The following is a 22367-nucleotide window of genomic DNA, read 5'->3' as shown; positions in this document are numbered from 1 at the left end:
AGCTAAATTTCCTTTTAGTGTCCCAAGATGTGTAGGTTAAGAGAGATTGGTGGGATAAATGCATGGAGTTTTGGAAATAGGACAACGGTGGGCCAGGTTATGATATTCTATCAGAGAGTTGATGCAGAATCGATGGGTCAAATGGCCTCTTTCTGCACTGTAGGAAATTCTATGATTCAAAGCACTTTTCTCCAAACTTAACTGCTCTTAACATTTAATTGTTGGTTTTCCTTCCTTCCAAGGAGGGAAAAAAGTGAAAAAGTTTGATAAGATCGAATTGAAGGCTATTTTATACCTCAGGATCAAAAAGCTCAGGTTGAGATGGGGACATTGGAAGCAGAGGAAGTTCAGGTCAGAGGAATCCAGTGTTAGAGAGGGAGCAAAGGGCTAATGTAAAATGGTGAATTTATAAATGCAGAAATTATTTTGAATTCAATATGCTGGGGCTCTTGGTGTGTCGCACCGATTATAAATGCAAGAAATTGGTATGGTTGGAGATTATTGTGGTAACTGATGAAACGCAGGATAAAGTGGGTTAAGCTGCCACTTTCTGATGACTGGCAGATAATTTATAGGTGATAATACTTCAGGTGAATGTTAGGAATCACCATCACTAGATTAAATACAAAAAGAACCCAAAAAGGAATAAAAGGAAGAAGAGGATGAAGTTGTTCATGTATCTGGTTATTTCTTTTAATTTATGAAAACAGGAAATTAAAAATTTTGTAACTTGTATTTTATGTGCATAATTGAGCTCCTTTCATGGAAAGGATGACAGTGAACATAAAATATGAAGCTCACATTTTAAACTAAATATTCAACAACTATACAAATAACAGCAGTTCATCTATAACAATCATTTAAATCTCCTACCAAATGCTTTTAAAGTTTCATAGATCAAGACAAAAACATTACCTAATTGCTTAATATGTAAATAAACAGGGTACATTTGTATAACTAATTTTCACAGTGTTCTGTTATAATACTGCAGTTTCATATAATATAAAATGATTGTTCTTCAGCATTTTAAAACAACCCTTAGCAAAGTACACATATCCTTTGTTTCCAAATTACTACAAAAGAGGTATAAAAAAAATCAGTGTTAATCTTATGCTTTGTGACAACAAATGCATGATCATGTTACATACTTAAAGACAATATAAATAATACAGCATGGAACAGTTCAGGCATTCAATTCCTCAGTTCAAAACATACTGGCAGAGGGATAATGAGGGAGAGAAATCGCAAACAGAGAAAGAAAAAGAAAAAACTGGGCATGACAGCAGAGATTTAGCAAAAAAATTATGATCAATGGAAAAAATGTACATAATTAACCCTTCAAAAGTTATGAATTCATCAAGTACACCCCATTTGATGACACTGATTACATTATGGATACTTTTATATAAGAAATTGTATGTACAAATTGTAACCACAACACTACAGTATAAATAGTTTAACATTATCTTGAAAAAGTCATGGAGGGAAGAATTCCCTTTGGAGAAGGATAATAAGCTTGTAAGTAATAAACATTCATCTGTATTTTGTAAATTTTAGCCATAGTTTTACTTCATCTAATTTTATCGTATTATTTCTGCGGTCTCTTGGACCACGAAAGCTACGTTGTCACTAATGTACAAATCATTGGCACCTGAAAAATGATCAGTCCTGCAAATCACGTTATGTACCAATGCAGTTGGCTTAGCCTAGACAAGGATCAGCACATTACCACATTATTAATATTAGAAGTGAAAGCATTGGTTAAGTAGGCAATAGCAGACCCAAACAAGTTAATATAGCAGAGTTCAGCTGAATGAATTTGTAAAGGTTGCCTCTTGCTTAATTGAAGCTTGAAGAAAATTTCAAGATATAAAAACAGTTGAAAGGATTGAAGGTGCTAGAAAAAATTAATTTCCAAAGTTATTTGACAACGCACTACAGAAAAGACTTGAGGAAAACCATGGCACATAAAATTAAATGTGCTCACATAAATAGAGAGAGCCCCAAAAGCAGAAGTAGGAAATAAGGGTCAATGGATGTTTTTCATACATGAATAGGGATCTGCTGTAGACAGCCACTAGAGGCTGAAGCTTGTTGATAATACCAACTTGGGGAATGGCAAACAGAAGAAGAATGTAAGTGGGCACTGATAGGTTAGTGACACTATTGACGAGGCGAACATGGGTAACTCATGTATGCACAGAATGTGAACCATAACATTTTCAGAAAAAGAAGAAAATGAAAGTATATCCTAATGGTTGTATTCTTTCCAAGATATCCCATAATTAAAATATAGTAGCTGTTTAAAGGTAGAAACATAGGACCATAAAAAGACAAATTGTTTTGAGTTTTATATGACAGATACATTGAATGCAAGATTAAGGAAGTGATGTTGAGATTGTAAGACATCTGGTTGGATGATGCCTTGTACTTGCATAACATTAACATTTTTAGGACTGTCCAACTGATGGGATGACTTGAAGTGTAGCTACTGTTGTTACATAGGCAAAACATACAGTCAGTTTGCATATAGTGACATTCCATAAGCAGGACATGAATGAATGACCAAATATTGATCAATGAGTCTGCCCTAAATAAGTAGTTACAGTTTTAAAGGCTGACTCTAAAATTTGCAGCTCTTTCACTGGAAGGACAAAGATAATAAGGGAGACCGGAGAGGTTTTTCAAAATTAGGGAAGCTTGACATGGTAAATAATGAAAAATTGTTTGAACAAGTGAATAGATAACAAGAGGGAATTAATACAAGATCACTAGAAGAATGGGAGGCAGATTTCATACACTGGTGCGTCAGTAGAACAAGGAATGTTTTACTGAAAGTGACTTGGAGACAAAGCTTACATCATCATTTGAATGGCAACTGGATAAATACTTAAAAGAGAAAGTACAAAAGATATGGGGAAAAAAAGAGAAAGAAATATACTTGAAGTTCCCTTTGGAGAGCTAGGTGGGCTGAATGGGCACTATGATGTAATTTTAATCATTCTGGGGATCATAGAAAAAAAACTGCAACAACCAGAATATTTGTAAATAGGATGAAAAACAAAAAGGAATAGATTCTGTCTCTCCTAATCCCTATTGCCTATACTTACTACATCATTTCGTGAAATGGAATTCCATCCCCCCCCACCACCCCCAAATAGACTACATTTGCACAATTTGGTCCGGTATTGCGAATTTTCCATTCAGTTCATGTTTCTCAGTTGATACAAACTGAGAATACTGTTGCATATTCCCTTACTCCAGCGTAAGGCACACATCAAAGATACATTTCAGAAGCAGCACAATATTATTCCTTTGTTATCACATTCAGTGCATTTTTGGTCTCCACTTACACAGACACAGTAGAGCAATTTACAATTCTGTTTTTAATTAATACTTCCAGCAATCTCAAAACTACCTGACCCAATTGAATGCAAGCTACCTGTCATCTGTATCACTGTGCCAATAAAAAATAGGTTAGACCAAGGTTGGGTAGCACTGTGAAGCTGGAGTCTACTCTGACCATGCATATTTAAAATGATGATCTTGGCAACTCTGCACGACCTGGCTTGAAACCAGTTCTCGAGGAGGACAAATCTTGTTTCCCAGCCTCTCTTCCTTAATTCTACTCCATACCTGCTGATTTGAGGTGTACAATGGTAAATGGGGACTGGACCAATCTCTAATTTTTCTATTTATGGGAAGATCATACAATTGCTAGGATCTCCCAGTGATGGCACAGTATTGATTAAGAGTTCATTGTTAATTGGAACATGGGTAACTCTGTTGCCACTGAAGCGTACCTTTCTTTAAATGATCAAAATAATCATTCATTAATATTTGCTTGAATATTGTTCAGTTTATGCACCTTCCTCCAGTAAGAGTGGTGCCCAGAAAGTAATTCTGAGTGTGCACTCTGGATAGATGGTCATGTTGCTGTTCCTTGCAATGGTGGGTGTTAAAAATGAACTTCCAAGTTAGCTGAAGCACGACTCCTTAAATGCAGGTGCATTTCCTCCCAATTTTGTTGTGGGGAAGCTTAAGGAACATTGGATGAAGACACCAACAAAGGTAATTCATTCTAGTGATTCACTTCAGGTAGATTTATGATTAACAAAAGAGTCAAGGGTTATTGGAGAGGTGGAGGGGGGAGGTGTAGGAGGGATGACAGAAAGTGGAGTTGAGGCCACAGTCAGTTCAGCCACGATCTTATTGAACGGCAGAGGGAGCCCATGGGGCTGAATGACCTACTCCTGCTCCTAATTCTCATGCTGTTCATTGCTACTCAATTCATATTGAATGCCTCACAGGTAAGCTGAACTATCTGTTCTTTTCTCATTTGGACAAATATGGGATTGTTTTGCAGAGAAAGCTAGTATTGACAAAATCCTTGTTCTGAAATAGAAATACTTAAACATTTTCCATTTGTTTTCTATATATAAAATAAAACCCATTGCAAAATTACCACAGTAAATCCCAAAGTTACTCAGACAGTTGCTTCTAACAATGAATCTTCAGTTTGGGCTCCAAGTATTGGTGAGGTATACAGTAATCCATTAAGTTTGCAGAAATTACTGATAGGCTCATGTTTTTGGATCTTCCACACTGTGGATTCCTGTTACAGGACATCTTCACATTATGTTTCATAATGCAACTGTCTCAAATCATAATTTAACCCTTGAAAATAGATGTCCAGGGTTTGTCTAATTAGCAAATTAACCATGCTGATCGTTATTAATTATACCACAAATTCCGTCAGTTGCTCTTCTCCGAGGAGGTCCAGGGATAGACAGTTCATTGAACGTTTGCCATAAAATGTAGACTTAGTCTTGCAATCTGCTGTGGAATAAGTGTAGCAAAATTGACTATCTTTGTCTTCATAGATGCAGCCAAAAGTGTAGCTTTGGGAGCTGTCTGAAGATAAAGTCTGACCTAAAGGTGGTTGCTGCTGGTACAGACGTACATCATCCAAACTCTGACTATGACGGTCAGTTGAGTTTCGTGGCTTAGATCGCATTGCCTGTAAAAACGAAGCCACATTTCTTCATTCAGTTTTTTGAAGGTCTGAAAGATTTTTTAAAATTATACTTTCCCTAGAAGAAACTTTTAACTTCCCTTTCTAGTATCTGTGTGTATTCATAACACTGATTTCATTACCCTAGCTGCTTTTAGATTGATATCACAAATGACTTAACAGCAAGTTAAAACATAGTACAGTGTTTGGTCAGTTTACCAAGCAAAATTATGAAAGACCCAAATTATTGGTCTGCTGATCTACATTGCAAATATGAGTTCATTTTTATATTTCTATACCTTCTGCTGGCCAAATAGTTGATGACACAGCACCTTTTAAGATAGTGTTTAGGCAATTCTGGTTTAATGTGTGAACACAAAGAACTAGGCTCCAGTTTCTTCACAAGATGGCAAAGGCAAAACTTCATACCTGAGACAGCGAGTCCACACTTTGTCCTCGAAGTTTTACTGAGGGATCACACAAATTCACACTGGTATCATTGGTAATATCTATAAAGTAAAACAGATTTCATTGCTAAAAAGACTAATATATGATTTAATTTATGATATTTTCAATGTAGACTTTCTTTAGATTATTTTACTAGCAAACTAAATAATTCCTGTAAGACGATGAGATATTGATTATTTCACTTTCTAGGATTGTATTTGTTTTGTAGTTAGACCTTTGATCCATGTCGACTGAATAAGTCTGTTTATATTGGCTGGAATTCTCTGGCTGTTCATACCAGTGGGGTTCTCTGGTCCCGCCAACAGAGCGCACCCCCCCCCAACCACAGGTTTCCCAGCAGCGTGAGGTGACTTCAATGGAAATTCCCATTGACAGCGGCGGAACCAGAGGATCCTGCTGCCAGAAAATAGTGTGCCACCTCCTGCCACTGAGAATGACACTAAGGGGATGCCAGATAATCTCACTCACTGCAAGGTGGCATGGATAGCAGTATTTTTCTGTGTGTTTTGAGAATTGTATTCTGTGATTCCACAAATCAATGGCTTTGGCTAAGGCTGTCACTATGGAGCTTTGTCACATGATGTACAGGAGAGATAAATTGAAAATCTTAACAGTTCAATATGTGCCAATAACAACTTGTATTTAATCAGCACCTTTAACATATAAACCACCCCAAGTGCTTCACAGGAGTACATTCAAACAGAATTTCACATTAGGGCAAATAACTAAAATCTTGGTTGAAGAGGTACCTGTTAGGCATTTTGAAGGTAATAGAGACAGAGATGCAGAGGTTTAGGGAGAGAATTCCAGAACTTTAGAACACTGGCAGCCAAAGGCACTGCCATTGATTCTCAAAGAGGCCAGAATTGGAGGAACACAGATACTTTGGAGGTTTGTAAGACCTGAGGGATTACAGAGAAGCAGTGTGTATAGCCTTTGATAGATTTGAAAATAAGGATGAGAATACTAGAATTGAGAATGCGCTTAACTGGAAACCAACTTTGGCAATAAGCAGAGCAGTGATGGATGAACTGGACTTGGCCCAGGTTAGCAGAACTTTGGATAAATTTAGAAGCTGGGATATGAGGGCTGGCCAAGAGTCTGTTGGTATTGTCAATTCTAGAGGTAACAAAATGATACCGAAGTACTGGTCAGCACATAATCTACTCATAATACCTGTACTCAATTTTAATCTTTAAATAAAAACTATTGATTGGAAAGGGCTTTGTTTGTAAATTGTTCCTAAAATTAGTCACTATTGTTTTGCAATTTTCTTTGAAGCCATTGGTCACATGTTCCATTCCATAGCTACTGAATCCATCTCCTTCCATGACCACCCTCTCAGGCTGAACCAGACTGTTCACAACATTGACACATGTAATCTTTAGCTGAACGGCCAATACCCTCATCATAAAGACTGCCTACTTCCATTTCCATAACCTCTCCTGTCTTTGCTCGTAATGCAGCCCGTCGGTTGATGGAAACTCTCATCCATGCTTATGTTACCCTCCAGACTCAACTATTCCACAACGTGTATCCTATCTGCCAATAAGTCCCTTTCAACAATTACCTCTGTGCTCGCTGACCTTTGATTGTTTCTGATGCACAAATCTCTGTTTTAAAATTCTCATCTTCCTGTTCAAACCCCTCCATAACCTCACCCTTCCCTGTCTCTGTAACTTCCTTCTGAGAACACTTTACATTTTTGCAATTCCAACTTTTTGTGTGTACACAGTTTCCTTCACCCCCAACCTTTTGATCATCTAGGCCCCAAGCTCTGGAATTTCCTCCCAAAATCCCTCCACCTCTCTCTCTTTCAAGAGATTCCTAAAAACTTACCACCTTGACCGAGCTTTTAGTCATCCACTCCATTATCTTCTTGAGCAAAGTGTAAATGTTGTTTGATTGTCTCCAGTGAAGTGCCTTGGAACCATTTACTGCCTTAAAGGCACTACAAGTTGATGTTATAGTTTTGAATCACATCAGTGAAATTAAGGAGGCTGCATTCACATGGTTCCTTCAGAGCTGCATGCAAATAATAGGATCCCAGGCTGTCCCTATATGTTTTAACAGCTTTTGTTTGGAGCCAACCACATATGCTTCAGTTGGCTCTATGCTACTGATCACCAGGGATGCGACCACAACACAACTACTACAATCATAGCCCGTGAATCTTTACCTATGATCTTTATTTCCACTGACACTCAATCCTACTATAATCTTTAGCAATTTTCACCCACTTAACTGGAGCTTGAGACTCATCCCTAATCCCTTCTCAGTGAAAGTTACTGAATCAGTGATGATCATTACTGAGCATGTATCCTATAACCATTCTGCTCACCTTGACAATGGTCTTGCTTTAAAATGGGATAGTCAACAGATTCACCTTCGATTATAAGATTTTCTTGAGATGTCTCGAGTGGACCATCCACAGGGGCTTCCACTTCTGTAGGAGGAAAGAGTGGTAGTTAGTTATTGAAGAGTTAGGTTTAATTAGCAAACAGCCTTATAAAACAGTTTGTTAACCTCTTTAAATTTTAAGTCATGACTACTGTTTTTGTTGATTGATTTAGAAAGTAAAAATGCAATGGGGCACTCATCCAACGTTGTTCTCCATATATATTGTATGCAATGCAGTGCATACTTAAAGAACTACTTCACTGCACTTGTGTACTTGGTCAACTGAATGGTTTGTAAATACAATATTGGCAATGAGCAAAATCTATGAAAACCTGCAAAAAGCAGGTATGTTGTGTAAATTAGCTATCATCAATTTTATTTCCACTGAAGGGAGATCAATTTGGCTTTACAATTTAGCAACTGTGGAAAGCAAAGTGATTCATTCACCATTGGGTGACGTAGTATTTAGTTAAGTTACTAAAATGTGCTGCACCCCTTTATCTCTTTGACTTGACTGTCATTGACAGAGTAGTGTTGGCTTCATGGATTTAGTTTGAATCAAGTCAAATTGATCTCCACTGCTTTCTCCAAACCCTTAGGACGATCTTAAATTCACTCCATAGTAACAGCTTACGCATCTAATTTCAAAGTATTCTTTGCCTGAATCGGCTGTGATCTCAATACGTGTAACTCCTAAGAAGCTCAGCACAAATGCTAAACTGTGGTAGTTGTTCCTGGACCTTTTGCACAAACTGCTATAGTAATGTTAAGTGACTGGGAGAATGGTCATATAACTGAACTGATTTAAAATAATTTGCCACCATTCTTACCATCATCATCTCTCCGGTCTTTCTCTATTCCTGATGTGTGGGAACTTCTGCGGCTTCTCATTGAACTATGGTATTTCACCGTACTGTGCACAGGCTCCACAGAAAATGGTTCGTCTACTGCCATCTCCACTGACATTCTGTGCCTCGAGTCTGCCTCAATTCCAGAGGTATGTGAACTACTGTGGCTAACGGTTGAATGACGGGACAGCTGTTTGTTTCTTATGCTTCCTTGACTGCTCCCACTGCCATGTGAATGCTCGTCTAGTCGCTCTAGATCCATCTCAAAGGCATCGCTGATATAGGATTCTCTGTAACGCTTTTTCTCTGCATTGTACATTGTGAAGAAATGTAAACTTTAATGTAAATATGAAACATCTTTTCCCAAAAATAATGTAAAATAAATTATTCACTCTCCCAAATAATTGAGAAAGTTAAGAATTAATTGACAAACGTGGCATGTCTAGATTGAGTTTCTAAAGGAGGATTACTCATTGAGGCGCAGTTTTCTTTTTGCTCATAATCCTTTAAAGTATGGTTTCTAGAGTGGGAATACTGTGCTCATTAATTGGTAGTTCCTAAGGGGAGAAAACATCTGAGTTGGAAAGATTTCTGAAAGTGATTCTCACTAGAATAATGAGGAAAATAAATGTTTCATATTTTCTGCTGGTAGAAGGTGGATGGCCTTTCATGAACAGCCCACAAGATGGCAGCACCAGCACAATACAACATAAGTCCAGGCTGGTTTAAATTTCAATAAACTTTTTGGTTTAAAGTAATTCGTGCATTTAAGGCTTTCTGTCCTTACCTTCCATTTCTTCAATTTTTCGAATCTGCTTGAGCACGGGCTGAATATTCATGTACAGTCGATGACTGCTACTGAGGAGCTGCAGCAAATGTCTGGATCGGAATGGACAGCCTGTGTAATAGATCAGCTTCCGAGCCGAGGGTAAACCATCCGGCTGGATCTCAAACTTCTTTCCCTGCAACACAAAAGGAAGCAACAATTCAAATCGCATGACAAAACTCAATTCGCATTGGAAATAACCTTAATAATTGAAACAAAAGGAAAATCCTGCTACATTCTCCAATGAACCACTGTTGAGGACTTTAGCATTGCTGTCAATGCCAACATTTGTTGTTCATCCTCAATTGCCCTCCAGATGGTAGTGTGAACCATCTGGAGGGAATAGGAGGGAATTCCAGGATTTTGATCCAGCAACATTGAAGGAAAGGTGGTATAGTTCCAAATCAGGATGGTGTGTCTCTTGGAGGGGAATGTGTGATGGTATCACCTTGTATCTGCGGCCCTTGTCCTTCTAGGTGCAAAGTCTGGAACAAGTAAAGCCTACTTGACCTATCAAGTCCACTTCATGCAGAGTCCATATGTCATTCTATCAGAAACAAGCCATAATCACCACCACCTCTTGGTCACCTACTTTACAGAACACAAACCTACCCTGAAAAGTACTAGATATTGAAAATATCTTCATAATGCCTCAATTACAGTGGCACAGTGATTTGCACTGCTGCCTTCACAGCAGCAGGGACCCAGGTTCAATTCCGGCCTTGGGGACTACAAATTCTCCCCATTTCGAGTCCAAAGATGTGCAGATTAGGTGGAAAAACCATGCTAAATTGCCCTTAGTGTCCAGATATGTGTGGATTAGCCATGGGAAATGTATGGACATGGGAGGTGGCTGGGCCTGGGTAAGATGCTCTTTCAGAGAGTTGGTGCAGACCCGATGGACTGAATAGCCTCCTTCTGCACTGTAGGGATTCTAGGTTTTTATGGTTCAGTTTCTCAACATTGATGCAAACAAACTGGAGTAAAATAAATTAGTTGCCTCTTCATAGGCAACTACTTATAGAAATCGGAGATATTCCTGAAGAAATTACATCTCATTTTTCTGCAGCAAGTATTTGATTCACTGCTCTGACACTTATCTCTGTGGTTAGAAAATAATGCATGCGATAAAATGAAAGGGAAATAGGGTCAGAGAATAAGTCTAATTAAACGCAAGCTTAAAAAAAAGGTTTCATAAGACAGTGAATTGGACTTCAAGTTTCAAATGAAATTTCTCCTGGAAAGAAAATTCACATTGGATTGAAGCACATGCATGTTCCATACTGCATTGAACCAGCTGTGAAACCTACAGAAGATCCCTTAACAAACTACATAGCGGGTTCTGTTTGGCTAAAGCACCATTAGCGATCAGGGAGTATTGTTACACTCTAGTAAGTGGGAGTATGCGCAACAACAGCACATAGGTTTTTAAAATATAATGTTTAAAATAAGGTTATTTCTTCATCCTAACTGCTCTGAAACCCTCACCCACACCTTTGTTATCTCTAAACTTACCAACTGCAAAGCACTCCTGCTGAGTTCCCCATTCTCTGTGAGTTTGGGGTCATTCAGAACTCTGCTGCCTATATCCTAACTTGGACCAAGTTCTGATTACATAACTACCCTTGCTCACTAACTACACTGGTTCCCCGTTTAGAAACACCTCAAATTTTAAAATTCACATCCTTGTTTACAAATCCATTCATAGCCATGTCTCTGCCGCTTTCTCATCTATTCCATTCTACATTCCTCTGAGATTTTTGCACTTGTGCAATTCTGGCCTCCTGAAAATTCCCAATTGTAATCACTCAACCATTACTAGCTTTGTGTGTCTAGGGCCTGAGTTCTTAAATTCCCTCACTAAAACTCTCCTCACTCTCCTTCTTTAAGACAATCCTTAAATCCTCTCTCTATGATCAAACTTCTCATCATCTACTCATAGCGTCTCGTAGTTCAGTGTAAGTTTGCTTTGAAAATGCTGCCACAAAGCAACCTAAAAGCACATATAAATATAAGTTGTTTTGTATATAGGTGATGTAGCTGATTAGACTGTCAGGGCTGATTGCAATCACTGAAACCAGATTTAGTAATGAAACAATTTGCCCTTATATAATTCTTAAGGGAGAGAATTTTCCACAGCATTTCACAGTGGAGTAAAAAATACATTGAATACCAATAGAAAATTTAAATAACATTACGAGAGCGGGAAAAAAATCTAATGCACAGCATAATCCCATTACAGGGAAAATAAACACAATGGGTGCAATTCTCCCAAAAAAAACCCCAGCGGGAAAACTGGTGAAACCCTGCGGTTTGGGTCAGCGTGATCCAAATCACAATCCACCCATGCTTAGACATTTTTTTGGAACATGGGGTGATACAGGCTGGGTAAGAGATTGGGACCCTCAGACGCCAACAAGGCCAATTCCTCAGAGGTCGAGGTGCCATTTTTAAATGGCACCCCAATCTCCAGACAACCTACAGAGATCCCCCTGGGCATGAACCATATTACGTTGCTTGTGCAGTTAGGGGGAGTCTCAAAATGAGTTCTCCCCCAACATAAATCCTGCTATGGCCCCTCCCGCGCAAGGCTCCGGCCATAATGTGATTTGTGCCTGTGCGCACGTGAGCCCAGAGAACCACCTCCAACATGTCCAAAGCTTCCTTGAACAACATTTGTGGTTAGAAACAAATATCAACGGGACAATGAGGGGAAACATATGAAAAGCATTTTTGCAGTTTAAAGAATGAATTGTTCAAAACTAGCCTTACAAGATTCCAGCACTGAAAGGACAGCATTCCTTCACTTACCAGGAAAGTAAGCTTGCCAACATTTGACCATGGAAAGTCATACAACAACTGTCTGACACTCTGAGACTCCTATAAACAGAACCAAAACAGAAAGTGAATATGTTTGACAATTTCTCCAGAAATACAAAGTGCAGAATATAGGAATCCTAAATGCAGGTGAACACAGTCACTTAGAAAGCATGCGATGAACATTACATTTTTACAGAGTTAGATCCTTATTTGTACCTGATAAATATGCATGCCTTTCAAAGTTAGCCCAAGCACCACCGAGGGGCGCTCTTCCTTCTTGTCCTGCAACAAGATGAATTGTTAGTATGTGTAAAGTTCAAGAGGTCATCCAAATCTCTGTGACTAATGTCCTAACTTGTACAAAGTCCCATTCACCCATTATCCCCATGTTTAAGCATTTTAAAATTTTCAGCCATATTTTCAAATGACTTTTTGACCTCACCCAATGTCCATCTCACTAATCTCTCCCAGTGATATGTTAAAGTACCTTTAAGAGACTTTTTTTTTAAATCATGATCTCTGCAGCTCTCCCCATCAGTGCTTCACGGCTCACAGCCTTAGATGATGTCATTATGTTATCATCTCGACTGAAGGTGTCCTTATATTGCTATTTAAATGGTTTAAATTGGTATGTTTATATTGACTCTACTAGTTTTATCATCCTGCATTGTTAGGAGGATGGTCATGTGTTTTTGGGCAGGATTTTTTTCCCCCAGTGACCTTAAAGTTCCATTTTCAGTTCTGAGCTGCTGTTGGGTTTTAACAGGGATAGCAAGCTGCTCAGAAATCTCTCTCTCCCTGTTTTATTTGGAAATTCTGCTGGTAATCTTAAAGCAACATTTTGCCTTCCGAAAGGAAAGAATTTGCTGTTAGTAATTTGCCTAAGGTCTCTGATGTTCTGAAAAGCTGTTCTGACTTCAACCTGTTCTGAGGAACTCAAGACAGAGTTTTCAATTCTCCAACCAAAGGACTCAGTTTCTAGTATCATGTCAGCATTAGTCTGTGCTGTGTTAGACCTGTTAAAAGATTCTTTTATCTATGGGATTAATTTGATTGGAAAATTATATAAATCTTGATTGTTATCAGGATTCTTTATTTCTTGTTTGTAATTGATAAAAGTTCTTGTTAGTTTTCTTATACTTGTTAACTGTATTCTAAAATAAACTTTGTTTGATAAAAGCCTCCTTGTGGGTCACTTGAATAATACCTGAAGTGAAACATATCATGCTTTACCCTAACCAAATTCAAGATGCAAAAAATATGATCCAGGTGGGCTCCGTAGAACACTACGGAGTTTCTGACCTGAACCAGAACACCAGACTACAACTCTCCAGGATATCTGTGGACCTCTCATTCTGGTCCTTTGAATCTCCCCGATTTTAATTGCTCCTTCACTGCCAGCCGAGTCTTCAGCTGCAAAGGCCCTAAACTCAGGAATTTCTTCCCCAAACCTTCCACCCCTCAGCTTCCCTTCCTTGATTTAAGATGCTCTTTAAAACCTATCCCTTCATGACCCTCTCATCTAATGCCTCCAACTGTGCCTTGGTGTCAGATTTTGTTGGATAATGTTCCTGTGAGAAGCTTTGGGATGCTTTACTACATTAATGGCGCTGCAAACAATTGTTGTTGGAGAGATTCCTGACCACCTAGACAACGTTTGAATCGCACTCTGCACAGCTCGCTAAAGCAAATACTTCAACAACTAAATGTCAACCTGTGTACTCCAGAAGCTGAGCAACCTGAACGTATAACACATTATGACGCAAGTCTTTAAACCAAGCTTCTGCCACAGGGTAGTCCAGATTCAGGCTGGCAACAGCCAAGTACTGATGGAGTTTGACCAGTTGAAACCCTACAGGCTCACTGACACACTTTACTGGGAAACTTCTACCTTCTTACCCAACTAGTCATTAGGCTGACAGAGTTAACTGGAATCGAATGGGAAGAATCATGGGCCTTAGCTAACGGATCCCACCAATGATTGGTTTGAGTACTGCAAATCTGCTTAGCTCCAAAATTGAATTAAAATTCACATGCAAGAAATAAAATGGGTTCATGCATAAACTTCTGATCCAACTAAGTCAGATATTTCAGATAAAAATTGCCCTTGATGTCACTCTTTTTTAAATTCTGTTGCACCAGGTCAATGTTTAATAACACACAGAGAGACTACAGACACCAAAACCAAAACCAGCAGCACATATAGCATTTGTTTTACAAAATTACTAACTTCTATCATTATTACTGGAATGAATGATAAGGAAATATGTTCCTTACTTTTTGGAGCCTGTAATAATGAATGGGTACGTCCTCCAAAAGGCAAGCCTCTTTAATAAATCTCAGCAACCCCTCCTTAGGAGTCAGGCCACGGTGCTCCCGGTGCATTTCCGGAACGTGCTTCAGAATGTAATCACAACCCCTTTTGTCAATTACCTATGGGTAACAAAACAAACATTATTTCATGTTTTAGTTAAAGCACTAAGCACCACAACATCGTTATATGAGCTAGATAACACATTTGCTGTTTTTCTTTTGTTACTCGTTCACAGGATGTGGGCGTCGCCGACTAGGCCAGCATTTATTGCCCATTCTTAATGCTCTTAAGAAGTGATGATGAATTGCCTTCTTGGACTGCAGCAGTCCATGTGGTGTAGGTACACCCGCAGTGCTGTTAGGGAAGAATTCCAGGATTTTCCTAGTGACAGTGAAAGAACAGCGATATATTTTCAAGTCAGGATGGTGAGCGGCTTGTTGGGGAACTCGCAGATAATGGTGTTCCAATGTATATGCTGCCTTGTCTTTCTAGGTGGTAGAGTTTGTGGGTTCGGAAGGTGCTGTCAAAGAAGCCTTGTTAAGTTGCTGCAGTGCATTTTGTCAATGGTACACACTTTTGCCATTGTGGGTAGGTAGTGGAGTGAGTGAATGCTTGTGGAAGGTATACCAAATCCAGTGGGTTGATTTGTCCTGGATGGTGTTGAGCATCTTGTATGTTGTTGGCTCTGCACTCGTCGATGCAAATCAAAAGCATTTAATCACACTTATGACTTGTGTTATAGATGGTGGCCATGCTTTGGGGAGTCAGCAAATGAGTTATTGTCTGCAGAATTCCCAGCCCCTCACCTCTTGTAGCCGTTGCCCACAGTGCGATATGCATCTCAACAGCAGCACTCCCACAGATCCAAAACCAGTTTTGGTTGCACACAGTTAAGTATATGAAGTGAAATATTGTAGTAGTTGTTATCTAGTCTTTCTTTTAAGAACTAACTGATCTAAGTGCTTTACTTTCAAGAGTTCACAAAACAAGTGTGAATGGAACAAATAATAATTGCGCAATCCATCAAACCCATTCTAGAGCTACCATAACTACTATTACTATCCCTTTCCCTCACTGATAGCAATTCAGGCAAAGCAAAGCAGGAGTCTAAACAAAGCATTCAGTTATAGCTTTCTTCAGCAATGCAATTAAGCTGGGAAAGAACATTGAGCTAAAAAGATTGCAATGACATTTTGCTATTTATTATATGTTAAAAATAATTTTTGCTTAAATATGTTTTGTATTTCTGTCCCTGTGTTGTAACAGAACCTGGATAAGCTTAAAGATCAAGACTAACACTAGAGCAGTGTCTTCTCCAAATTCTCAAGTTCAATGGAGTGAGAACCCCTGGAGGAGACAACTCAGACCTTGAGTTTAATACCTTGTGAATGCAACTCCAGTAAGGTGTAAAACCTGCCTTTAAGAAGTCCATGGGTGGAATTCTCCAGCTAGTCATGGCTGCGGGATTTTTCTGTCCCGCTGCAGTGAACAGAGATTTGGCTGAGTGCCAAATTCTCGGAACTTTCCGGCAGTGGTGACGAGGAGTGAACAGCCAGAAAAGTGGTGGGGTAAGAGGAGGGCTATCTGCTAGATCCTCTATGTATTTCCTAAGCAGATTCTGAATTGAATCAAACCTTGTGAAAGCACAGGTGCTTTTATCAATTATCTCAAATACATATTTCCAAGTTTCATCTCAGCTGTTAACTTTGAAATTATACCCTGTTTATCCAAGTATATAGCAGTGTTGTTTATACTGACTACAAGGGGTTATCACTAGACACTCCTCTCCAATCAGGAGAAAGAACTGTTTGCCACTATTCTCTGCCTTCAGTTCGGCCTATTTTTAGATTTTTACATGATACTTTGTCAAACATCTTTTGAAAATCCACACACACATCTACCACACTATTTTCATCAATCCTCTCAATTATTTCATTAAAAAACATGTCTTTTACAAATCCATGCTGATTTTTGTTTATCCAGCTAAAGATTTTCCAAAAGCCCAACAAAGTTTTCCTGAATTATCATCTTTATAAGTTTCCCCATTGTTGATATGAGGGCTGACAGGCCCATAGTTTCTGAACTTATCTTTCTCCCCTTTTGAATAAAGATGATGTCACCTGAATCTTCAATTAGTTTTACTCCCGCTCATTCAGGATCCTTGATGTCAGACTGTGAGCAAAATCCACATGACTTAGTGCTGTCTGCACTCTCAAAAGTAATTTTTGTGTCCTGACTCATGCACAGTTAAATACAGTCTTGCTTGTAGCTGTCAGATCTGGGGAATGTCACTACAACTCAAACAGGACAGACACACCACTCATTGGCTGCACTTCAGCTACACTTGAGCAAAGCAGTTCCACCTCAAGAAGGGGAGGGAAAACAGGTTTGTGAGGATTTGTTTCTCCTTCATTGTTCAACCTGATTTCAACAGAATGGCAAAAGTGAATGCCAAATAGTCACATCTTTGATTGACTCATGAACAGGTTTGAAAGCAGCTTGTTTCCTGACCTGATATCTTGTTGATCTATCTACTTTTTAGCTTATTCTTCAAATTTTTTGAATACATCCATATCTGATAAACCTACCACTTATACTTTCAAAAAACATAAATTCTATAAGAAAGTTAAAGATTTGCCTCTCTGAAACCTTTGGTCTTCCCCCAGCAGTCAGGCTACCATTGTCATTCCTCTCAGGCCCAAACAGAATTGTTCCTTTCTCACCTCAGCCTTAGCCACCCGTCTCCCCCAGTGTTCCTTCTGCTCTTACCCATTCCTCACTGCTCCCAGGAGCCAGTGCATGTAATATCACTCAGCTTCTCTCCAATTCTTCCCCATACAGGAGCAGAACAAGCACCCACCTACAAAGAAAAACCCTTAGTTGAGGGGGTGGCGGGGTTGGGGAGTTGTCAGGAGGAGAGTCTCGCGGGTTTTAGGCTGGGCGGTGTCCCATTGTGTTCACATGAAGTTCTGTTTTGATTAGTTGCCAGGCCAGGCTGAAAACCAGGCTTGTCATCACTGATCCACTACTACATTCTGTTAACTCTTGTCAGGGCATAAGGATTTTTATAAGCCCTTAAAATACGTTGCAGTTATAGTTTAAGGCAAGACAATCATTTGGCTTGGACAAGAAATGTCCATCATCTCTCTAGTTTCAATGTGCTTTCTACATTGAAGTATTTTGTAGAACTGTTTTTGGTAAGTGTCATAATTATCCATGAATTAGTGAGGAGGGCAGAAATTCTCCATTTACAAGGCAGATATGAATCATAAGATCATAAGACATAGGAGCAGAATTAGGCCACTCGGCCCATTGAGCCTGCTCTGCCATTCAATCACGGCTGATAACCAAAATTTCCTTGTTCCGTTGACATGTGTCATTGAGGAGTAACACTTTGTACAATTTTAAAAATGTCCCATGATGCAGCAAAATTACATCTGTTAACCTAACAGAGGCTTTAGCATTATGCAAAGTTACGGTGCAGCAGATGGTGTCTAAATTGGTCAACGATTCAAGATAGTAATCCGGAAATCAAATGATGAGCTCCGAAAATACTTCTTTACCCTGAGACTATACCCTGAGAAATTTGGAACTTGCTACCACATGGATATAATTCAGACAAGTGAGAGAGGTACATTTAAGCGAAAGCTGAACAAGTATATGAGGAATATGAGGAAACAGCAGGTGATGCTGAGAGAGTTAAATGAGGGACAATGAGAGGAGGCTCGAATGGAGTACATATACTGGACAGATTGGGCCAAATAGAGTTTACAGCACAGAAATAGTCTGTGTTATTCAATGTAGTTGTAAGATGTGCATTGGCAGAAGCTAAAGCCAATTATAAACTGAACATACATTCTTTGTGTTTGACATGGGTTAGTTTTTGGACTTGATCTGAAAAACGTGTAGTTTGTGTATTTGAGCTTGGGCACCAAAAAATGAGATTGAGGAACAAAAGGAAAACCTGACTGAGAAGTTGAGGGCAAAGGTTTTGGATGGGTGGAGTATATGTTTGAAATTATGGATGGGATTCTCTGGCCTCCCTGCCTGCGTGTGTTTCCAGTGGCGGGAGGCGTCATACCATTCGCCGGCATCGGGATCTTCTGGGATTTCCCACTGATTCCACCCCATGCCACTGGGAGACCCATGGGGGTTGGGGGGGGGGGGGCTGCTGTCAGCTGGACCGGAGATTCCTGCCGGTGTAGAATTCCGGCCATGAGCTATAAACTGAGTCAGCAAGTTTATTAGTTAGTAGGCTCCGATGGACCGGATTCTCCGGCTGAGGGGGGAATATGGTTGCGGTGCATAAAATTATGAAGGGTATGGACAGGATGAGTAGGGAGCAGCTGTTCTGCTTGGTTGAGGGATCAGTCATGAGAGTTTTAGGATGAAGGACAGGAGATTCAGAGAGGGTTTGAGAAAAGCCTTTTTACTCAGAGGGTAATGAGAATCTGCAATGCGCTGCCTGAGAAGATAGTTGAGGCCAGAAACCTTACACAACATTTAAGCATATGAAACAAGTGTGGGAAGATGGGATTAGAGTGCCTTTAGTGGTAGATATTGTTGGTGGGGCGAAGGACCTTATCAGTGCTGTATGAACTCGCCTGCAGCCAGGATTCTCCCAACCCGCTGCAATGGACAAAGATTTGGCTGGACGCATGTAATGACTTCAAAGAGGCCATTGAGGTTGGCCGATTGGAGTATGAACTCCCTGCTTAAGGATCCAATTGATGGGCCAATCGGGGAGTCTTTACCTTGTACCTAATCGGGAGAGTTCCTTTGACACCCCCAGAGATAGACTGCTGACTGCTAGCACTCTGTGTACTGCCGTAGAGTTTGTAAATAAAGAGATTTTGGTGGAGGGACTTATTACAGCACCAAATTATCCATCCTTACTAGCAGCGGTGGCAGGATGCAAACAGCCTGAGAATTCCAGCCTACTTGTATTTTATACTGTCCCAGCTGTTAGATGTTTTACTCACAATAGATACGCAACATAACACTGCACATTACAAATGCCGACAGTGCAGATGTTCAATCTACCTTGAAACCTTGAGGAAAGAAACCCAAAATGCATATCTCAAACATTTAAACAAAAATCTATCAATGTGTCAAAAATCTTGCAACTGCTCAGACAAAACTTGAATGAATTGAAGCAAACAAAACCAAATAGGCTTCTTACCCACTGAGGGAAATAATGCTGAGGCTCAAAATATTTTCCAACGTGTACGTGTTTTTTGTAATTCCCCAAGTCCGCTTGCAATGCATACGCTGCAAGCAAAAAATAGACTTCCTCTTTGTTCGTGCATCTCGAACTTAAAACTTGTTCTTTTAGTTGACAATAATAAAAATGCCTTGCCTTCTTGTCACTGCAGGGGAAGGGAGAATTTTACGAGAATTAGGAAATAAACAAAACAGCTGTTGGTGGAAATAATATGCATTCAAAGGATATTGTTTTTCACGTCGTATTGCAACCTGGCTCATGAAAGCTGTGTGGAACTGAGCTTTGCAGACCAGGAAGATTCTAGAAATGACGCCCAAATAAGGCTACACTGCAAAAACCAACCCTAGTTCCTGGAACAGTGACAGAAGCCCAGCACTTGCAAGAATGTGGATCAGCGGGTGGAGAGAAAAATCATTCACAGGTTAAGTGGATTAGCCATGCTAAATTATTCCTTAGTGTCCCAAGATGTACAGGTTAGCGTGATTAATGAAGTAAATAGGTGCGGTTACAGGGATATGGTCTGGAAAAAGTACTCCATCTGAGAATCAACGCAGGCTCGATGGGCCAAGTAGTCTCCTCCTGCACAGCAGAGATTCTAGTATCGATATTCCCTCTTCTCTCCTGCCATGTGCAGCAGAACGGAAGAAACTTTGAAAGTACCTTCATTTTCCATGGCTGCAACGTCATTGGTGGGCTTTTTCCAGCCGTTCCCACCACTGGGATCTGCTGAGCATTCAAACAACGGGAAATCCCATTGACAGCGGCCGGACCTGAAGATCTGCAGGCCAGTGGCAGGCTGCCTCTGCAACAGTGGGACAGGAGGCAGGAAATCTGGCCCCCTGCCCAATTCGCAGGCACTACTTTATTTATAAGTCAAAAATTAGCAAAGGCCAACATAATTCATTTTGGAGCAGGTGTGCCTTCTGTTTTTCTCTCAGAATTATTTTGTCTCCAACTTACTTATTTTGATGGTAAGCAAATGGAAGCAGCCATTTATCAAGTACACGGTGTTGAGAACAGTCACACGGTAAATGTATATTTATTACTGCCAGACTTCCTTATTTTCATATCAGATTAAATTATTCAGCAATTTCTTTTTTGCAAAGTTTGACCCACAGAAGGTGTTCATAGAATCCCTAAAGTGTAGAAGGAGGCCATTCTGCCCTTCAAGATCCCATCCCGTAACTCAGGTATTTACCCTGCTAATCCTCCTTACACTAGGGTCAATGTAGCATGGCCAATCAGCCGAACCCGCACATCTTTGGACTCTGGGAGGAAACCAGAGCATCCGGAGAAACCCACGCAAACACAGGAAGGACGTGCAAACTCCACACGGACAGTGACCCAAGGCTGGAACTGAACCCGAGTCCCTGGTGTGTGAGACAGCAGCGATGACTGCTGTGCCACTGTGCACTCTGTGGCGATGGTCACTGAACAGATATGCTTACTTTTTTTTCATAAATTTGACGACTGAACAGGAACTCTGTACCTTATTACTTTCCCATTTTCAACATAGTACTGCACCCTTAGACAAACGACGAACGGAGCGCCAAACATTTCATTGTTCTGTTAAAAAAGGAAAAAGGGGAAGTAAATAAAGAGATGGCATCATTAGAACATAACTCTATATTTCTGCCAAGATTAAAGCCCCATTTTAACCTAACTGCATGGGAGGGGATGGTGTAAGTCACGGTCAGAGGCAGTTTTGCACAGCTACCTGACTTACCTGACTTCAATTTATATTCTCAAGTTCTACGTTCCTGGTTTGATTTGAAGTAACCTTCCATATTACACAACATAAAACTCTCATTTTATATTAGCACCTCTACCATTAACAAAACATCCCAAGTGCATCTCACAGGGGATTAAACCTCAGCAGCAGTCAGAGGATGGTGGTCAAAGCACTTTTTAAGTGGTTGGTTTTAAAACTGGACTATCCAAATTAATCACACATAATACGCTTACAATCTTACTGCAGACAGAGAAATTTTCACCCCATTTTTCAACAATTGTGTTGTGGAGGTCAGTTAGATCAGTTAAAGTTTAAAGTTTATTTATTATTTGTCAGGAGTAGGCTTACATTAACACTGCAGTGAAGTTACTGTGAAAATTCCCTGGTCACGACACTCTGGCGCCTGTTCAGGTACACTGAGGGAGAATTTAGCGTAGCCAGTGCATCTAACCAGCATGTCTTTCAGACTGTGAGAGGAAACCGGAGCACACAGAGGAAACTGTCCGTGTGGAGTCTGCATTTTCTCCCCAAGTCCTCGCAGACACAGGGAGAATGTGCAGATTCCGCACAGACAGTGACTCAAGCCGGGAATCGAACCTGGGTCCCTGGCACCGTGAAGCAGCAGTGCTAACCACTCCTGGCTGACTACAGTATGATGCAGAATGATGCCAAGACACGGGTTCATACCAGATTTGCCCCATGCTTGCCCCTCAGTTTTATA

General features: G+C 40.0%; 1 protein-coding gene across 3 annotated transcripts in view; it reads right to left on the bottom strand.

Annotated features, from left to right (window-relative positions):
* Positions 1-692: 692 nt before the first annotated feature.
* The window catches only part of LOC145351139 (FERM domain-containing protein 6), a 65415-nt gene continuing 43740 nt past the window's right edge, over positions 693-22367 (bottom strand). For all 3 annotated transcript variants that reach the window (XM_080200803.1, XM_080200804.1, XM_080200805.1), the window contains exons 5-14: positions 21404-21480; positions 19873-20059; positions 14654-14809; positions 12593-12658; positions 12368-12436; positions 9518-9692; positions 8713-9036; positions 7824-7928; positions 5444-5523; positions 693-5020 (exon numbers count right to left, since the gene is read on the bottom strand). In XM_080200803.1, the coding sequence (XP_080056929.1) occupies positions 4739-5020; positions 5444-5523; positions 7824-7928; positions 8713-9036; positions 9518-9692; positions 12368-12436; positions 12593-12658; positions 14654-14809; positions 19873-20059; positions 21404-21480 (1521 nt within the window). In that variant the 3' untranslated portion in view covers positions 693-4738. The remainder of the gene's footprint in view (positions 5021-5443; positions 5524-7823; positions 7929-8712; positions 9037-9517; positions 9693-12367; positions 12437-12592; positions 12659-14653; positions 14810-19872; positions 20060-21403; positions 21481-22367) is intronic.

The sequence above is a fragment of the Carcharhinus amblyrhynchos genome, chromosome 12 (genome assembly GCF_965287045.1).
Source record: "Carcharhinus amblyrhynchos chromosome 12, sCarAmb.v2.hapA, whole genome shotgun sequence".
NCBI lineage: Eukaryota > Metazoa > Chordata > Chondrichthyes > Carcharhiniformes > Carcharhinidae > Carcharhinus > Carcharhinus amblyrhynchos.
This window is presented reverse-complemented; position numbering and strand designations above follow the sequence as displayed.